At 40.5% G+C, this 20,867-nt stretch overlaps 2 protein-coding genes across 10 annotated transcripts in view; one reads left to right on the forward strand and one right to left on the reverse strand.

Annotated features, from left to right (window-relative positions):
• GDAP1 (ganglioside induced differentiation associated protein 1) overlaps positions 1-11,626 on the reverse strand; it is a 31,923-nt gene extending 20,297 nt beyond the window's left edge. Inside the window, exons 1-3 of one of the 6 annotated variants that reach the window (XM_086884521.1) lie at positions 11,378-11,612; positions 9,363-9,752; positions 7,738-7,793 (exon numbers count right to left, since the gene is read on the reverse strand). The gene's annotated coding sequence lies outside the window, so the exon portion shown is untranslated. Of the gene's footprint in view, positions 1-25; positions 169-263; positions 338-3,597; positions 4,153-7,737; positions 7,794-9,362; positions 9,753-11,377 lie in introns of those variants that run through there. The other 5 variants (XM_086884507.1, XM_086884542.1, XM_086884532.1 and 2 more) reach the window with 5 other exon arrangements.
• Positions 11,072-20,867, forward strand: part of JPH1 (junctophilin 1) — an 83,242-nt gene continuing 73,446 nt past the window's right edge. For all 4 annotated transcript variants that reach the window (XM_086884456.1, XM_086884448.1, XM_086884464.1 and 1 more), the window contains exons 1-2: positions 11,072-11,576; positions 17,951-18,707. In XM_086884456.1, the coding sequence (XP_086740582.1) occupies positions 11,198-11,576; positions 17,951-18,707 (1,136 nt within the window). In that variant the 5' untranslated portion in view covers positions 11,072-11,197. The remainder of the gene's footprint in view (positions 11,577-17,950; positions 18,708-20,867) is intronic.

A 20,867-nucleotide genomic window follows, 5' to 3' on the forward strand; every position in this document is an offset into this window, starting at 1 on the left:
AAAAAATAAGAAGATAAACTATTACCTCATAAAATAATTCAAATTATTATGGAGGCACAAGCTTACTTGTCCCCATAAATGAACTCTTAACTCAGGACGGTGGCAACACAGTAGTTCCAGCTCCGCACAACACTTCCAAATGTGGACAGCAGCTGTGTCTCCCAAAAACTGTGAAAGTTGGGGGAAAATACTGTATTTGTTAAAGCAATTGTGCATGTAGGATCACCCCATCCAAAATCAGGAAAGTACAAACTGAAACTCACTCAATATACAGCAGAATGAGCCAGGCACTTCCAGGCATTGATAAAACCCAACCTAGTGCAGGATCTGTGCTAGACTTTGTAAAAGAAAGGACAAAAAAATTTTAAAAACCCAAATAAATAAAAAAACCAACAAAATTTCACATTAAAAAAACATGCACATTTTTCAGGCTTCAAGGGTTATAATTTTGCCAATTTTTTCTTTTTTATCTAGAAATATACCCCTGATAACAAGCAGCACAGAGAAGATCACCACTATTTTTTTTCATCTCTTAAGGCTATACAAATGATTTTCAGAACTGGAGAATCACAGAGTTACATAATGTCGGATTCATTCTCTTTCTGGATACTGAAATTTAAGGTAGGAACATCCTTTCATCATAAATTTTCAAAGTTGGTTGACATTTTTTAAATATTCAGTTTGGCTTAGTTTTGCAAATATGCAACCAGCTGGTAAAAATAAAATCTGATTTAAAGTTTCGTTAGACAAAAACTGCAGTCTCAAACTTCCATATCACTTTACAAGTGAAGACAAAACTTCTAACTTAAACTTGTTAAAGTTAACAGCTTCTAACTTTAGCATGCTGTATCACAGAAACAGTCCTCCAACTCTGTTAAATTTTTGTTTTCATGGCAGAATTTCTTATGAGCAAAAACATCAGATTGATAACTGTGGGTGAATTAACAAAACTTTTTGTAATGTTATCACACAAAATAAGGGAATTTCAAAATCAATTTTACCTCTCAAATCAACTGAAAAAAACCCTTTGTACATAACATAACCAAATACCATGCAGGTAAACGACAAATTTTAAAATTAACAATCTAAAACAGAAACTAAAGTGATCTCCACAATGGACTTAATAGCAGGTGATTTTAGGCCTACCTACAAGTGAGAGATTCAGTGATGAATACATGCCTAACTAAACACAAATTATTATTCTGTAAATCAATTACATTTATTATGCATTCAAACATAAGAGAACATCATATAATTGCTTTTCAAATACACTGTATTATTAGGAAGACATACATTCCATGATTAGAGCAGACACTGTCAGGGAAGAGATATTTTTATATTCTTCAGAAAACTTAACCTAAATTCTACCTTTACATACTTAATACAAAGTATAGGTGGTTTACAAAAACTCAAATATTGGACACTTTTTCATAAAGGACCTTTTGTACAAGATTATAAACTTCTACATAAACTGAATTTATTTACTATGACAACTACAGTTTCTAAAGGAGGATACTTTGATAAAAAACACTACAAAACTTGCTTTAGACTCTACACCTAAGAAGAAAAAAATACTTTTAAACATAACTTAAGGCTTAAAACTCTCCAAATCATAGTGTTTGTTTTTAGGAAGAAAATACTGCAAATACTAATTTATTCAATGTCTATCATGTACTTGCCAGAAATACATAACACATACATAATTTATTCACATTCAGAGCTGCAAACACAAATTCATGTGAATTCACCAAAACAAGAGCATAAACACTGTTCTGCACCTGCACAACACAGGGACAGACATTCAAAATTCTGCACTGTTGGTTGTGTCCTTCAAAGCGCAGAATCTAATCTTTAAGTGACGTTTCAGCGGACAAATAAAAAGCCATTTTGCAGCAACGTGGTATTACAGTAAGTGCATTTGCTAAGAAAGCCAGTTTTCAAGATGCAGAGGGGGCTGATACTGTAATCCACACAGCAAACGGGTATCTTCACCATATAAAAACATCATGACAGTGTGCTACAAGCACTGAAAAGACCAACAGAAGAGAAGCAAAAGAAGAATAAATGAAATCTCATACCAGCTGGGAGGTTTAATTCATTGGTTAGGCTGATTATGACGCACTAACCCTTGCTATGTTCTTTTATATAAACTTAAATATCAAAATACATTAAGGTGTTTGACTTGCATGGTAGCTGTGGTGAGAAAGATTTTCTTCCCCAGAACAAATATTCCTGAAGAAGCAGAAGCAACTTTTCAATAGAGTGTACTTCTCAACTCAGGCATAACAAGCATCTGTTTGTCTTTTACTGTTTTATCAAAAATCAGTTAGAGTAAGCCGCATTATCCTCACCAAAGTTTAAGCAGATTGAGGGAGTGGCTTTCTATTAATGGTCTTTGCAGCACAGCCTGCTTAGTCCTATGGTAATGTCCTCTAAAGCTCAATTCCTCTATTGTAGAGTTTGTTAGTGGAAACATAGTCAAAAGTGACTATACTGTGCATAAAGTAGGCATATTACATTCAGTATCAAGCAGCAAAACCCTTAGCTTTTGCTCCTCTGGTAGCATTTGTCTGGTTTTTTCCATCATAAACTGAAAAAAAAACCAAACAAACAAACCACCAAAAAACCCCAAACACTGTCATATTTAGAATGACAGTGATTTTCAATTAATTTCACAAATGGATTAACTCAGAAAAACCAATTATCTGAGGTATGAGAAGCACCAACACTAATTCACTGGTGAAATGCAACAGTTGTTAGTTCTGATCCAGTACAAGAAAACAGAAGTGCGACAATAGCCAAGGCCCTAAAAATGTCTTTTAAAATTAAAAATATCATACCTAATTGCTATTTTAACATTAATTTATCACCACTCACTTAAAAAAAAATAAATTTCCATTTTTATAAGAAATAAAGCAAAGAAATTCACAAAACATCCCATGTTAAGATAAAATTAGGTATGAATGTAGACAGACATACAGTCTCATGCCTATGTCTGATAAAATCTGCCTGACAAAATCCAGGCAGATCAAGGAACTGCAAGCTCCAGGGAGTAGCTGGAGAACTGTGATCCCTTACAGAAGCTGGGATGGGTGCCTTCTTTGAGGTGCACTCACCGCTGCAAACCTGACCTCCAGAGCTCTAGTCTCCTTCACAGGAGTCACATGAGACAGAAACACTTCAGACCTGACTGTCTGATGATGGAATGCTCTTTACCTGTGAAGGTCTGTAATCACTGGTGATGAAAATGCTAGCTAATAAAGGAGGATTTTCAATTAATAAGTGGCCTAAAGCATGGCAAAAAGCCTAGATTTCTGGGAAGATATAAGTACTATATGCCTCTCAATAGAGATATTCAGAAAAATAGCACCATGGTGAGCCACTGAATTTTTTTCTCCTATGGTATTAACGCAGCATGTATGAAAATTACTTAATTCAGTAGCTAATTTACATAAAATTTACCAGAGAAAATAAGATCTCAAAAAAATTTTATTCCTACAACTTAAAAATAGCAAAACCACAAAGTACACATCCAGGCAGAAGAGAGATGCTTTGCACATCACTGAAAAATAAATATTAAACAACCCTAATTCTTACCTGATGTGAGAATAAATACAAATCCTTCAAACAATTAGAAAAGCTTCAATCAGGTTTTGGTCCTCCTCAGGCACCTAGAAAATCTGCAGGACATGGTAATGCAGGACTCAAGAGCTTTGGGTGCTGCTGCTCGTCTTTCACAGCACAGAACAGGGTGAACATGGGGGACTTCAACAACCAAGGGACCAGTTGGGAAGGTACTACAGGATCATTACAGTACAGAATCACAGAACGGCTTGGGTTGGAGGGGTCCTTAAAAGACCATCCACTTCCAACACCCCTGCAGGGACACCTTCCCAGCTAGACCAAGCTGCTCAGAGCTTCTTCCAGTCTGGCCTTGAGCATTTCTCAGGATGGGGAGTCCACAGCTTCTCTGGGCAACCTGTTCCAGTGCCTCACCACCCCCAGAGTAAAGAATTTCTTTACCTGTACCTAATTCTAAACCCACTTTCTTTCAGTTTGAAGCCATTCCCCCTTTTCCTGTCACTACATGCTGTCTTAGATAGTCTTCCTGTTTCTTGTAGTCTTCCCTCAGGTACTGGAAGGCAGTTGTACAGGGAAAAGCTTTGTTATTGAGTAGATAAGTAACTACATCAAATCTGGAATATCTCTTCTTTTTTAATCAACAGCAGGCAAACTGACTGAAAGTGCAAGTCTGAGGGCAACGTGGGTGAAAGATTACGGGGGAAATATTATTTGTAATTCCTAGAAAAAGAGAATGGAATTACAAACAAACAAGGTGAACAGTAAAGCTGCCAGCCTTTCTGTATGCTTTCAATTGCATTAGGGCAATTGTTTGCATAGATGTTCTGCAAACAGAGCAAAGGATTCGGCTTTAAGAGCAAAATAAAAATAAATCTTTTTGCTGGATTATTTTTAAGCTGGATTGGTTTCCTGATCCAAATCACAGCTCACTGAAGAAACAGTTGTGCTGGCAGCACAGAGGGTTGGGGGCATGAGAATATCTCAAGCCAGTGTCTGCCAAGACTGCCCTGTAAAAACCACAAACTTAAGATCTGCTCTCTACTAGGTTTTATTTTATTATAAAGTCCAAAGAGAGACATTTGTAAATACAATGTGAATATAATGTGAAAATAGTGTGAAGGGCATAAACACAAACTATTTCAATGAAAAGGGTAAGTAAGTATCATGAGATAAACTTGACTAAATTGAGAGCTCTTCAAGGACCCTGAAACACTAGAAGGAAGCATACGCAAGTAAAATGTAGGTCAGATTACTAAAGGATGAATTTTAAGGAAGAGTGCAAGTATGTAGGGGCAAAATCAGAAAGGCCAAATCACAGAATGAGTCCACAGAATGAGGAACAGAAAAGGAAACTGAGACAGCCCTAGAGGAGGATGAGGACAGCGAAGGGAAGGGCTGTGCTGCTGCTCAGTGGGGAGAAAAAGCTTTCAGCCACACCAGAGATAAACCAAAGTGCTAAAAGCTTTTCTGTTTCAGCCTTCACTAAAAGAGATATGTATTTTGACTTCCGCAAAGCTGCTGACATTTGTTAAACCTGCTCTAAATAAAGCTGTAAGAGACTACACGTTGTTTATAGTTATTAAGTAATGGTTACTAATTATTAAGTCCCAAGCCTGAAGGGTGTATGAAATGCTAAATCTGTACCAAATGCTTTAATATTCAATACCTTCATAAGTAACTTTGATCTTGGAAGAGTTAAGTTATCATGCAAGTGTGCAAACTGTTAAAAACCTGTGAGGAACAGCAATGTGGAATTAAAACTGAAAATCAACTTAACTTGGGAGCATAATCCCAAAGGGGGGAAAAAAGAGTGAGCTAGTGAAAGCCTGCTAAAAGAAACTCAACTTCACTAATACAAAGAGGGAAGCAACTAGTTAAACAGAATTCTATGGGAAAGGACTAGGTCTACAGCAAATCACAAACTGAAGATGTTTTTACACATCATCTTGTTGTGTGGAGGAGAACATAATTACCATACTGCCGATTCCTGGCACCACTGTAAAAAGAATAATGTCATTTGGGAGTCACACAGAATCATGCTACTTTAATATGACACACTATTAGCCAAATAGTGTGGTTTGTATTTGAAATCAGACTTTGGCAACTAATAACGTAATCAGATAAAGTCCAGACAACAGCAACTGTGACAATCATGAGGTCTACAAGAAAATAATGCATCACAGAGCCTCCTCAGGCTAAAGGAAAATGCTCAAGCAAGACTAGACAAGCCATCTTCAGAATGGGAATTTGCTCCAAAGAGGAAATCCATAAACCTTTCCCATCTTCCCCAAGGAAACAAGACTTGAACTACAGCAGTTGCACAATTACTATCACCACGTAGGAAAAATTTACCGGGGATAAATCTGATTTTCTAGGTATCTTCCATCTATATAATCTGAATGCTAATTTAAGGTAGTCACTGATATGACACGTTTCTTCAAACCAAGAAGAAAATAAAACACATTTGGAGTTAGGATTTTTTTCTTTGTAAATGGATTAAAGTATAGTGATCCACTTTTTTTTTTTTTTTTTTTTTTTGGTATAGATATATATTAAAAAAACCCCAAAACAACCAACAACACAACTCCAAATGTTGACAGGATACAGAAACAATATATAATATTTTTTTCCACTATAATAAAATATTGTAATATCTTTATGCGTTAAAAAAAAAATAATTCCAACACACTGTATAGAGAGTTCTCTTACTGTTAAAATCACTTCAGAGACAAAGGTGTTCAACATAAATGCTGCATTTCCTTAAAAAAAATAAACTGCATTTTTATTTCAAATCTAATTCAATTGCTTGGAACAACGCTGAAAATAGAAGCCTGGGTACAGAACATACTCATCTTGTTTTCAAGTTAGAAGAGGATCTGTATTTTTGTTTTTTATAAGCTTTATCAGCACTTTTGCAAGGAAAATAATAACTGTATTCACTGAATAAGCACAAGATCTCTGGAATTAAATACGCTGTCTTACTGGCTAGGTCCCAGCTTCAGCTGTGAGGTAGAACTGACACTGATACACCCAGGAGAGCAGATTCATAACACAATGTTGCTCAAATATTATAGCAGAGTTTTTGAAAAAAAAAAACCTCTAGAATTACTGTTTCAGTAATTACACTAACTTATGTGGATTTACAGTGTATAAGGAAAAAGTATTATGTTCCTGTTCTAGAAGTCAGACAAAATTATTTGTGTTAAAGTTACATAGAACTATGTTTAAAAACTTTAACATAGACTCCAGACACAAAAAAATAACCTGACATAAAAATTGTGGCTGTTCCAATGGAGCCAGAAAAGACCTATTTGCCTTTGAAATTTCTACACTGTGTGTTTTGTGCTACCTTTACTTCTGGATGTCTGCCTCCCACACAGCAGTCCTGTGTGTGAACTCCTCCAATACAACGTGTGAGGCGTGGAGCTCATCAGTGAAACATCCTGCCTCCATTCTGAAAAACACTTGAGAACAGTCTTCGGAGCTTTGCTTTATTTGAGCACAGATATCTTGCAGATGTTTAATTTAAAGCTCATGTGTAGTCCCACTGAAGTAAATGGGATTACTAAAGTACTTAAAGTAATTCCCTACTGAATCAGGCTTTTAAGAGTAAGAATAAATGTGCCTAATTTTTATTCATGCTATAGACTAATAGTTTCAACTCAGCAGTTTTGTATTCAGTTAATATTAAATGTCTGGAGTTAGTGTATCTTCACCTGCTGCATCTACCATCCCTATAGCAAGGACCTTTTTAAATACAACCCTGCAGCACAGTTTTTGCATACATACTGTGTCATCAGGCACTCATGTTTTGCATACATATAGTGTCATCAGACCTAGTGCTGTGATGACTTTCTTGTAAATAATAAAGAAACTGCACTTCCCCCTTGTATTTTTTGAGTGTTACATGCATGAAATATTTCAGAAAATAACTCTTGCAATGTAGATTAAAAAAAATAGTGGAAGCAATTCCATTTACTTTGGACAAAAATGATATTCATGTACCTGTAATTGCTTACTTCCCGCATCTATGGAGTTGTAGAATAATTTTTAACTTAATTCTGGGAAGAAGGAAAGGAAACAAAATCTGTGGATCTAAGCTATTTAACATATTTAACACATACATGCTAAATGTGGAATATGATCATTACTTACACCGTGGCAAATATGATGTGGCTTGAACTAAAGTTGAGACTTGTCAGTGAAAAAATCTGTCAGAAAAAAAAAAAAAAAGGCCTAACCAAAAAAACCAAATAATAAATTTACAACCTCATCAGCAATGAGACACCTGTGGCTTCTTACATCATCAAGACCAGGCTAAGCGATGCTGGGAGTTCTTTGCAAAGCACTTCTATTCTCACATCTATTAAAATTTATCCCCTGCTGACAATATAATAACAGAAGGCTAGCAGTGATGAATTCATCTTGTCATCAAGAATCAAGTGCATTTAAATTGATTACCTTATTTGAATGAGTACACCTGGAAATATCAACCATATGCAAAATTATCACTGATTTTATCATCATTTGCAGGTCACTAAAAAAGGACCCACTGACATACATGTGATAACAAAAGAAAAATAATATGATCCTTCCTGAAATTTTCACTGTTTATCTCTGGCCCACCTGATTTTGTTGGTTCAGCTAATCTAGCATTAAAACCTGGAAACTTTTAATCAAGGGGGTAAAATAAAGGACTAATAGGTAGATGCCTATGTAATGTTTGCAATGGTACAAGATCTACTGTACAGATGTAAGAACTTAAGCAGCCCCGATTAGCTACAGGTTTGGGATACTGTAAGAGACAATACATCAACAGCTTTAGGGATAAACAATTCTTCACTAAGTAACAATACCAAAACACATCAGGGGTGCAATTACCCAAGCCTTTATAACAGCAAAGCCAGTTATTCACCGATGCTGAACCAAAAGTGATACCAAGCTTGGCAAAGGACTTGCACAGCCATGATTATTGTCTAGGCCAGTGGGCAGAGGGACACAGCAGGTCCTTCAAAGAAGCAGCTCAGATCCACAGAGGAGCTGTGAATGGAGGAGGGTGAATCTCCCAGTCCCTCATCAGACCCACCTCTTCCACTGCTGACCTGCAGCAGCACTGTCTGGATTTTCTAACCCTTTTTCACACCCCACCTCTGCTCGCCTCTGTGCTGATTGTGTACTGGCTGTGCACAGGGCACAGAAGTGGTGTCTAAGGCAATCCTGGCTTTACACTTCATTTCTGCATACAGCACCCAGAAACACTATGCAAAGCAATGGTAGCCCCATAACAGACACACCCAATGCTCAGCAGCTCCAGTTCAATCATGAAAACTTAAAAGAAGTCTGCTCACAGAATACCATGCAGTTATGAACAGGCAACATCAATGACTAGCTCATTGTACACCAGTATCAGCTATTATGCAAGCTGACTTCCAAGAGGTAGTTCCCCACAACCATATAAAGTGTTTCAATCTTCTGCAATTCTGATCAAACATGACAGGGCTTTATCTTCTGCCAGAAGAAAAAAAAAAAAACAAAAAAAAAACACAGGAAAAAAAATTAATAGAGTGAAAATTGTAAACTCCTCAAAGCACATGTGTTATCGCCACTATTGTTTCCAGTCTTTCTTTCTTGAGGAAGATATGCAAGACATGTAGGGCATAAAACCCAGTAAGCTCAAACAACATTCAGAGAATACTGCACTGTATCTTCTTCAGCAATCCCACCCACTGCAATATTTTCAAACTTCCCCTCCATTCTCAATAACAGCTTTCTAAAAATACCATATTGCAGTGAAGGTCTCAGTCCTTAACTTCAGCACACTTCATAGCCTTCTCCAATGATGCATGAAATGCATGTCTGTGCTACAGAAACAACATTTTTGCCTGGTTTTCTACACTCCAAAACTATGGAACAAAATTTTCTGGGCTCAAAGGGGTATTGAAAGCTTCTCCATCTTCTCATGGAAAGGCAAAAGTCAATGAAAAGTCATGAAAAGTCAAAGACTGTCTTTTTCTCTTTGTATGTATGTGTCCAAGTGTGGGTGCTGTCTTCTACCTCCACATGTTCAAGCAGAACTAGAAATCCTTACTAGCACAGAAAGGCAGCTTTCAAGCACACACTTCTTTTGATGACAGGAGACAACAGTACCAGTTATGATGTCCAGCTCTCCCCTAGAAAGAGCAGAAATACTTTGGCACTAAACTGTGTTAAACATGGCATAAAAATGTACACAGAAGAGTGAGTTGTGAAGCACAGAGTTTGAAAATTTATTCAAGTTACATGGGTGTGTTTAGTATGTGCAATACTTTCATTTAGGTTTAAGTCAAAACTGCTTACATTTGGGCTGAATTTGGCAGATTTCTGAAGCTTAACTGTTTCAGTTTCTAATGTTATGAATTCAAATCTTCCACTTGCAATTATATTTCTGCTTTCATTCATCACTACTAATATAGCCATTGTCATTTCTCCGCTTTTCCAAATCATCTGTGTCCAGACAGTACCACGACCCATGATTAACAAATATGAATCATACTTCTAACAATACTCCCATCAGAGGAACGTTTTCTTTTATATTATTTTCCAGTCCTGGTCTGTAACTGCGAAAGAACAAAAAGCTAGAATACCGTGACAGCAGCTTTCAATCCCCTCCCTGCTATTCTCTCTGCAGTTTCTATGCTTACGTGTTTCTCCTGTCATTTGCCCTTACAATTTTTTATCTGATTATCAAATATCTGGCAAAGAAGTACTTGGCAGGATTTAGAGCTCTTCAGTCGCCTGATGCCCGCGGAGCTGATAGCATAATGAGAGGCTCCTAATGAAGTTCCCAGCAATGCTGCTCGTGAAAAGCGTCGATACCACTCACGTTCTTTTCGCCCCGTTATTTCCCCACCCGTGGAACTTGGTGGGCTCCACAGAAGATTTGGAAAAGGGACAAAACACAACTCGGCTGTTGTCTTCACTAACAATTTCGGCTTAAGCCTCGTCGTCAAGCAAGTAAGAAATAAAAAACAAAACGAAAACTAAGAATCACAGGTAGCACTCGGAAATCCTCTCTTTTTGCCCACTTGTTGCAGGCGCTAGCAGGTGTAGCAGCACCTAGGGGACCCGAGGGGCGGCGAGCACGGAACCACCGCCGCCCCCCGGGCACGGCGGGGGCCGCGGCCCGGATGCGCGCTCCCGGCTCGCCCCGCCCCCGGCCGGCGGGGGGCACCTTTTCCCGGGAGCGGAGGGCACGCGGAGACCTCCCCGGGGGCGAGCGGGGGAAGGCGGCTGCTCCCGGGGCACGAGCTCGCCCAGGCGCGGCGGCCGCAGCCGCAGGCCGGCCCCGGGGCGCGCACCTGCCCCGCGGCAGCGGCGCGGCCACACCGGGGGCGGGCCCGGGCGGGAGCGGAGGGGCGGGCGGGGAGGAGCGGGGGGCGGGCGCCGCTCGCCGCCGCGGGGCTGCGGCTGGGCTGGGCGCGGGCGGCCGGCCGGCGGAGCGCTCGCAGTCGCGGGGAGCGGCGGGGCTGTCGGTCGGGCGGCGGGCGGGAAGGCAGGGCGAGGCAGGCGGAGCGGGGAAGGGAGCGGAAGGCGGGCGGGAGGCGGCGGCGGCGCCGCGCTCGCCCCGCTGCCCTGGATGACGGGCGGCCGGTTCGACTTCGACGATGGCGGCACCTACTGCGGCGGCTGGGAGGACGGGAAAGCCCACGGGCACGGCATTTGCACCGGGCCCAAGGGGCAGGGCGAGTATGCCGGCTCCTGGTCCCACGGCTTCGAGGTGGCGGGCGGCTACACCTGGCCCAGCGGCAACACCTACCTGGGCTACTGGGCGCAGGGCAAGCGCCACGGGCTGGGCGTGGAGACGAAGGGCAGGTGGATGTACCGCGGCGAGTGGTCCCACGGTTTCAAGGGGCGCTACGGGGTGCGGCAGAGCCTCAGCACGCCGGCCCGCTACGAGGGCACCTGGAGCAACGGGCTGCAGGACGGATACGGCGTGGAGACCTACGGGGACGGAGGTGGGCGCCGGCGGGGGGCGCCCCGCGCGCGGCCGCGCCGGGGGGCGGGCGGGAGCGGGGGTGGGGGGCGCGCCTGCGTGGGCGCGCCGCGGGGAGGGCCCCTCCTTCCACCACCCGCGCCCATCGCCGCCCTCGCACCGGGGTCTCGTCTCCTTCCCCTGCCCGCGGCCGAGCGCCTTTCCCGGCGCCGTTCGCTCGGCGCCCCCGAGGCCCCGCTGGCGGCCGGGCAGCGCCACAGGTGCCTGGCGCCCGCCCCGCCCCGCTCCGTGAGGAGCCGCCTGGCCCCTGCTGCGCCCCGAGCGCGCTGAGCTGTCCGGGCTCGGCGCTTTCTCCCGGCCAGCTGGTAGAAATCCGCATTACGGCCGCCTGCAGACGGCTTTCCTTTCTCCCCGCCGAGGCGGCTTACGGGCTCCCTGCCCGAGGTAGCGATGGCCGGGTGGCCGCGCCCGGCTCCGGGAGCCAGCGAGGCGGGCGAGCCCCGGCACCTCGCCCCCTGCGCACCGCGGTCGTGCTGGAACGGCAGGAACTTGCTATAATAGAGCCCTTGTGTCGCGCTGGAGTGCAGGCAGGGGTGGCTTTGTGCGCTCGATGCGCTCGGCTTGTAAACAGGAGGCTGGAGCTGATGGAGTGGGGACGCAGCTTGTGTAAAATCAATGAAACTCGGGTCCACCCTCGTATAATAACTCCTGTTTTTACCAGAATTGTAAATGGGGATGAACAGGGATAGTTTGGAGCGTCGTGCTGAGAGCACGAGGTGTGCGGTGCAGTCGCACAGACGTGTCTCTCACAAAGCCGGGGTCCCAGGGCCGAGCTCGCCGTGGGCGTGCGGCGGGGCCGCGGCCATCCCGCCCTCTGCTGAAGCCGGCGGCGCTCAAGAAGTCAGGGTTCAGTGAGGTCAGTGAGGACTGGAGCTTACTTGAGTGCTCGCTTGCAGTTCTTGTGCCTCTGTCACTCCACGCTCTGAGCGGTAAATACGCCTGATACTCTAATTCAGCCTTTGCTGCTGAAGTGTTATTGGCCTCGCTGGAAGTGCCACCTGCAACTTCTGCAGAGTTGCTCTTCAGCTAGGAACAAGGGAGCAGGTTTGTTCTGGTGTAACAGGAGGAAAAACGGGTCTCAGTTTTAGGACTAGAGAGTTCTGGGATTTTTAACAGAAATGGTGCTTGCCTCGGCGTTCAGCAACTTGTTCAGTTACCAGGCAAGTAATAGAATTGACCGAATTCAGAGTTCACGTTATATGACTAAAGGACTAACCCATGTATCAGCTCTTCACTGATTTGTTTGGCTGGTTTCTTCAAGGAATTTTGTCAGATGATCTCTAGTCAAACCTTCAGGAGAATGGGCATTTTTGTATTAAGCAGAACATGAGATAGTTGTAGCTGGGCTCCTCTTTTTTCTTTTTGGAAATATAAAATGTAGCAACTTGGTAAGATTCAGTTCCTTCAGACAATGAAATGCGCAGTGGGTTTTGTACCTTTCTATTCCCTTGTTTAGAGATATTTGTAGCTGTCCAAAAATTGTTTCTTGGTATGGAAAGCTCTGACATTCAAAGGCAGCTATGTGTTTGTGGATTCAACAGAAAAAAAAAAAAAGACAACACTACCAAAATCAAAGTATGAAAGAGATCAAAATTTCAGTTTCACTATTTCACTTTCATCATACAATGTACTTTTCAATTGTTATTATATTTGTTTTGGCTAATTACAGGCAGTACCTTTTTTTTATTTTTTTTTCTCTTCCCTCCCCTTCTGGAAAAGTAAATTACCATTCCAGAAAATCTTCCAGAAATTATTTTCTCAAAGTTGTTTTTATCCTTTTCTCTTTAGGCTTCTTGGGGCTTTTTTAAAACACTGAATATAGTACTGGTTATTAGAGGTAAATTCTCTCAGTATTTAGACTTGGAACAGCGTATGAAGGTTCCAGTTCACACTGTTAGCTGAAATCTGTTGTCATGACTCCAGTCTTTTGCATGTTGCAGTTCATACTAACAGAGGCTGTGAAGTCCCATTGATTTTAATGAAAGTACTCATGAATGAAGCAGAGCAGTACGTCATAGATATTTGCAGATGTGTTTTTGTTTTCATGCTCTGGGAACAATAGATGTATTTGCACACCAGAACAACATCTGAAATGGGTTTATAAGGAAACCAGATTTTCACATGTATCTTTAACATAATTTAAAACAGTTGCAGTAAAGCTCTCTCTTCATGAATATTGGAGAATACCAGTGTAGAGAAATAACTCTTTAGGCTATGTCAATTGCCAGTTTATTTTCAAACTTGCTATAATCCAGGCCTCTTTGCTGCTAGATTTTTGTTTGTTTGTTTTTAGTATATCTTCATACGTTGCTTTAAAGTGTATTTGTGGTATTACGAGATATCATTGAGGAGGGAAAAGGAAAATAAGCATTGACAGTATTCCTCAGTTTTTGCACACAAAACTCTTCATGATATGAGTAATGTATGTCATGCTGTGTTTAGATGCTTAAAATTGTCACTCAGTCAAATCTCTGAGGAAAACACTGAATTATAAACCGTGAGACTTCATTCGTTGCGTGTGATTACAGTGGGCCTTCAAGTGGCCCATCAATCTTATCCCCTGCAGCAATCTGGATTTTTGTGCATCCTTTAAACTCCCTATGTTTTGTTAATCTGTGTGAAGATGCAAAACCTACTGGAGGAAGGACTGTGGCATAATACGAAACTTCAGTATGTGTGAATTGGTTATTTATGGTCCTTCCAACAACTGCAAAAACCAATTGCATTTTGTCATTTCACAGAGGGAGATCAGGGGCAAAAGCACCCTGAGCAAAGGTCACATATGTTCATTGATTTCTGAGATTTCTTCTTCCCAGGTCTGCGCTTATTTAACATTTGTGTCAGTGATGTAACAACAAATTTTTTTTAAACCACAGAATATCCAAGTAAAGGATAAGAGTCAGTGGAGTAGTTAAATGGGTCCTTGGCCTCTCAGTTTTTTTTCACAGTGTAGTTTTAAATTTTAGCTGCAAGTGGGCAATGACATTTCCAGCTGTAAGATGCACCAAGGGTGTTTTAGAAGGAATGGAACACTGTAACTAAGGAAACAGATTATGAAATTATATCTTACAGCAACTTGCCAACAAAAAGAAAAGGAAAAAAAATATACTTTGTAATAGCTCTTGGGCTCAAAATATGAACACCTTTTCATGAGAGCAAATTAAACACCAGATGGATGGTCAGTAGTGTGGCTGAATGCTTCTTCAGTTGCAAAGGATAGCAAGCCTAGCTTTTGAAAACTTAGTGTGCAAGAAGGTTAGTATTTTATGGTCAAATACAATTTTAAATTATGTTGCCCATCACAGTGTTAATTAGAACTTTAATAATCGACCCTTAGAGCAACTGATTTGAGCAGTCGGCTGTGGTATAAGGTGAAACAGAATGTGGTGTGTTTGTTGATGTATTGTTCATATTCATCTCTGTCTAAAGAGATGGGTAAATACTGCATATGTTTTCATCTTCATATATGGGAAAAGCTTTTTCACCGTGTCTTATACATCGTTGTATTTAATTATATTGCAATATTAGCATACCTTGTCTTGTTTAAAGGTTTCTAAAATTTATTGAAGAAGGTGATGCAGTTAAAGTCTGATCTAGTCAGTCAAATTACTATACAAGGTTCTTGTATCTACGTTCTGGACACTGCTCTCCATATGCTATTAAAATACTTCTCCTTTAATATTTGAGTTGAAAAACCAAGGAAAATGAGATGGCTTTTTAGCATTAGTATCAGAAGCCTTTCCACTGATGGATTTGTAATGATAGAAGTGATAATAGTTACCTGCTACACTGCATAAAATTCAACCTAAATATCTCATACTTTTTAAGGACAAGATGAGTATGAATCTTCCATTTTCTTTTTTACCATTTTCTCTTCAGAAGAAGCTGGCATTGACTTTTTTTTACCCAATAGAATGGAAAATTGGACTAGTGGATAGCAGCATATTAATTGTTCTTATTTTAATGCCTTTATGGGCAGCAGCAACCACTTCCCTTCTTTCTAGAGTAGTGAAAAGTGTAAGTCCCACATCAATTAAGTATTCTTTAGCTTTCCATTAAAAGCATTTATTAATTAAAATATTAGTAAGAAAAAAAGGTTGGCCCTTTTTACTTCTTTAAAATTCTGTACTGAAATAAGTTGATTGTGCTTAAAGTCTGACATTGTAAGCAGCATGGAGAGCCATAATTATGAGATGCTTCTCTAATGTAATATTGTGGTATAATCAAAATTAGACTTAGATTTATTATTTCAAAATTAAATTAACTAGTGCAGAACATTAAGGGAGTTACAATATGTAGCAATAAGTGTATGTAGCCAGATTCTTAGTTCCACCATATCATTACAGATCCCAGAAATAATTAGGGACAAAATGAAGTAATTTATGCTCATAAAATATTAATGTGTTTCCGGGAATTTTCTGTTTAATGAAACAAAACAAAACAAAAAAAAAAAAGATTAGAATGTGCCTGTGTATTTGCAGTATTTACAGAACATGTCATACCAGTGCTTTGTGCTCATGTTTCTATTTGTTCTTCCCCATATGCTGAGTTTTTTAAAATAATCATGTTCCTAGATTCGGCACCCTTACAACCAGTACAGCAGTAGGTATCCAGGATACAGAGAATGAGAAAGAAACTAAGAAAGTTGTTTGTTTGTGTCAGCAGCCATCTGTTAAAACAAAAACCTTCCACTTGGTAGAATTCTCTACCAACACACAACAGTTATGTTTTGGATCCTATCTAGTATTATATAATAAAGAAAACAGATTTAGCAAATTTAATTGTGTGTTAACACTGAAATGAAAGTTAGCAGAAGCAGTAAAGATTAAGGCAGTACTTGATAGATGGTGGCCATGTAAAAAGCCAAAACAATATGTATATATGGAAGACATTGAATCTCAAAGCAAATGAATCTTGGTTCTACATCTTCAACTGCAGATATGTCACAAATATTTTCACAGAAACTTTATCAATCACTGAATTTGACATTTGATACTTAGTTCCCTAAATAGTTAATAGGTGTTCCAATTGTAGTAGATCAAAATTTTTAAAATATTAAAGATTGCTTATTCATCCCTCTGTGAAAATACTCAAAAGTAGCTTAAAAAAAACCCAAAAACAAAAAACCAGCACTAGGTGGGTGAGCTACTTCATTTTGAGGAGCTTAAAGTAGTTTAATAGGAATTAGAGTGAAATTAAATCAGAAAACACATTATCTTCTATTTGCTAGTTACGGCATTCATGCCACCTTCCTTTGGAGCCTCTGGTAGAAAAGGCCTTCAGAGAGCAGACGCTGGCAAGTATCAGAATTATAATGCCTTTTGAGAATACAAGAAAAAAAAATTGCTATGGTAATCTGATGAAGGTGGGGTTTGGCTCCAGTGTAGCTTTGCATGGACACCCGTGACTTTTCATCTTGAATCCCTTACTTCCTCCTTGCATTGCTGTTTAAAATTTTTACAAGAGTAGTTATGATTAAATGTTTGCTAGAATGTTGTGCAATATTGTGTTAGTGTCTTGCCTTTCCTACATACTGCAGAACAAATGAAAAGCTAAAAAAAAAGGGCTAAAGAATTCATGCTTTTGATCCCTCTGTGACAACATAACACAGAATGCAGTGCAAGTTTATGTACTGGGGATACCAGAAAGTGTTAGTGTGAAGAGTTCATAAAGAGAAAGGAGTCCTGAAGTTTTGTCCTTTCATTCAAATCCATGCAAAAAAATTAAAAGATTTAATTTTACAATTGAGGTTTATAACAGTGGATCCAAAAGGCCGTCTGAAGGCAATCGAGGGCATTGTCAAGTAGCTCCTGAGGAGGAGAGGTCTGTAGTCACCTTAAACCCACAAAAACAGAATGGTTACTCCTCCTATTTGCTCTTTCTGTGAGCAGCTTGGCACAAGAGCTGTAAGTGTCCTACTCTCTCCCTTCTCTCCAGCCCTCTCTCCCTCCTCAGCTGACTGTATAGAATGTGTCCCTGTTTCTGCTGGCCGCCTTCCTATCGGTCCGCCCTAAAAACATGTTGAGGGAGTCCTGCTTTAGAAATCTCTATCAATTTTTTTTTCCTGTGGACAGATCCATTAAAAAAATGCTTATTTGTTTATAGTTACTGTGCCTCAGTTGCCAAAATAAATCAGCTGTGAAAGTGAAGGATTTGCTAAGTGGAAAAATAATTTATAAAAAAAACAAGTAACGAAAGTAGTTTATCTGTCTGTGCCGTGTGCATCTCTTCTTACTGAAATCAGAGCTGACAATGTAGTGTTGCCTGTAGCGTGTTGGATGGAGAGAGCTAGGTCTTCTACAGCTTCCTAAATTTAACTTCTTGTTACTTTAAAAGGTACCTACCAGGGGCAGTGGACAGGAGGGATGAGACATGGATACGGTGTACGTCAGAGTGTACCCTATGGCATGGCCACCGTGATCCGTTCACCTCTCCGAACATCTCTGGCGTCACTTCGAAGTGAGCAGAGCAATGGCACTGTTCTGCATGACGTCACTTCAGACAGTCCAGCTGGAACAAGAGGAGGATTTGTGCTCAATTTTCACAGTGATGCGGAAGCCATGGGCATTAAGAAAAAAGGAGGCTTATTCAGAAGAGGATCCCTTCTTGGTAGTATAAAACTTAGAAAATCGGAATCTAGGTCATCGATATCTAGCAAACGGAGCTCTGTCAGGAGCGATGCTGCTATGAGCAGAATTAGTTCTAGTGATGCCAACTCTACGATTAGTTTTGGAGATGGTGACTGTGATTATAGCCCTCTGGAAGACCATGTTGATGCTACCACTACGGAAGCCTATATGGGTGAATGGAAGAATGATAAGCGCAGCGGTTTTGGTATCAGTGAGCGTTCAAATGGTATGAAATACGAAGGAGAGTGGCTGAATAACAGGAGGCATGGATATGGATGTACCATGTTTCCAGATGGCACCAAAGAAGAGGGAAAGTACAAAAATAACATTTTGGTCCGTGGAATAAGAAAGCAACTTATACCAATACGAAACACAAAAACTAGAGAAAAGGTGGATAGAGCAATAGAGGGTGCACAGCGAGCAGCTGCCATGGCAAGAACCAAAGTGGAAATTGCAACCTCAAGGTAAGTCATCAAGTGGAAGATTGTAAACCTTTGTGTTAGTGAGCACATGCTCACATTTCAGTTTCATATGTGTAGGTCCATTGACTTTAGTGGCATTTTGCATGTGAAACTTAGAACTTCAGCTCATTTGAGTAAAGAGTTTGTGTTTGTTCCATAATATACTGGAAAAGTATATTTCCATTCTTGATACATTTCTGTTTTCTCTCAAGAGCTGCTGCATTATGCCTTTATACCTGTTTGGAAAATAAAACTGGTGAGGAAAGAAGTGAATGATTTGGGGGATATGAGGTAAAATTTGAGTATTTTCCCATAAGCATGCTCCAGTTATGCTTATTGTATTGTCGATTCTTTTTTTTTTTTTTAGCAGCATCTGAAACTCACTGAAGTTTTCCATTTGACAATAGGCATCTTAAGATGCATCTCTTTTTCTGAGAAAGTCTGGTATGAACAGCATAGGAATAATGGTCAAGGATGTTGTGCTTAGAGGCTTGGTTGCCAGGGCAGTATCTGCCAAAAGAGTTCTTTATGAGGGCTCTTCCATTTTGGAGCACATTTCTCCTCAACTCACCTCATCATACAACCACCACATCAAATAGGGGTGGTCAGCTTCTCCCTGTGCCTCTGCCAAGTGTTTGAGGTGGGAGAAGTGTATATTGGTAGAGGAGGAAAGTGTCATTTTTCTCTTTGAGCGCCTAACCAACAACCAAGCATGGTTTGTTTGAAATGGAATTGTTACAAATTAAATCAGTGTAGACAATTTTAATTGGCTTTTATTGTTAAGTTTGAGAGCTCTTTAAAAAGCTATTTAATTTTTATTGCCCTCCAATAAGTTTCTGTGGTGGTTTTTCTATTGATGGCTTTAGTTTGTTTCCTCAGGCAGGCTTTTCTTGAAATATGCTTTGAATAGAAAAAGGGACCAGAATGTGCATGAAAGAAAATCTTCATGCTATTTTAGAAAGAGGATGTCACATTACTCTTAAGAGCTGAACAACTGATTCCTAATTTAGTGTGGTCACTAGTGTGTCCCCAGTGACTACCCTTTTCCTGACAGTCATAAGAAGTACAGAAAATACCAAAAACTGCATAAGTGGGAGAGCTTGAATATATAAAATGCTCATAGCAAGAAGTAGTTGAGACACTACAATGAAGAATGTAGCATACTGTTAAAGGACCTTTCTGAGAACTGGTCATGTAAGTAAAGGGTAGCCTATACTTGGTTACTTCTATAAATATATGTAAGGCATTATATGACAGCATACCATATTAGCAAAGCAGATCAGTAATGCCACACTTTAAGCAAGTACTGGATCCCATTCATTTTCTGTCAGTACATAATAAGCCCTAGTTTTAGAAAGAAATGGGGCGGTGGGATGTATGGAAAGGGGAGTCACCACTTGGAGTCCATATAAACCTATTAAGAAGCTGTCGTCTGAGACCATTACATTCCAAGTCACAGTGTATGCATTTCCTCTACCAGAAGTGTCTCTGAAGTGTTTTGTTTGGTTTTCCTTCCACCCTTTTTAGGTGGAGGACAGAGTTCAAATTGCTTATTTTGGAACAATTCATAAAAACAATGTTTATTTCTTGAAAATGTGTTTTTGAAAGTGCAGCAGAAGGACTCAGTTGTAGTGCAGCTGTGGCCAGGGGCAATCTCTCCCTTTGGTTTCTCAGCTAAAAATCTCTCTGAAACGCTCCCATGACTACCAGGATAGACAGCAGGATCACAGATTCAGGTTTTCTTTCTTTTTAGTAGCCACTGCACCAACTGTACTGGCACTGATTCAAAGGCCAAGAGACCTGACACCAAGCTGGGCAACATCAGGCATGAAGATAGTATTAACTTCTGAGGGCATGCTGGACTCCACTAATAAGAATGGCAAGACCTTTCCTATCTCTAAAGCTTTCAGAGTTGTTTTGAGTATCAATCAGTAGGAGCAAGGCCATGGGCACTGGTGAGCCAAGGAACTGTCGTGCTGGCAGGGTCAGTAGCCAGATCATCTGGAATAGATTCCAGAGCAGTACTGAGTAAAAAAATTATATTTCAAATAGTTGTTAAAATCTAGGCTGACCGGATTGGTATGGTTTCAAGATGAAAGTACTTCTGTCTCACTGAAATCTGACAGCCAGTATTGGTTTCTGACTTTATTTTTTACCAAACTA

Source organism: Cyanistes caeruleus, chromosome 1 (assembly GCF_971803275.1).
Source record: "Cyanistes caeruleus chromosome 1, bCyaCae1.hap1.1, whole genome shotgun sequence".
NCBI classification, from domain to species: Eukaryota; Metazoa; Chordata; class Aves; order Passeriformes; family Paridae; genus Cyanistes; species Cyanistes caeruleus.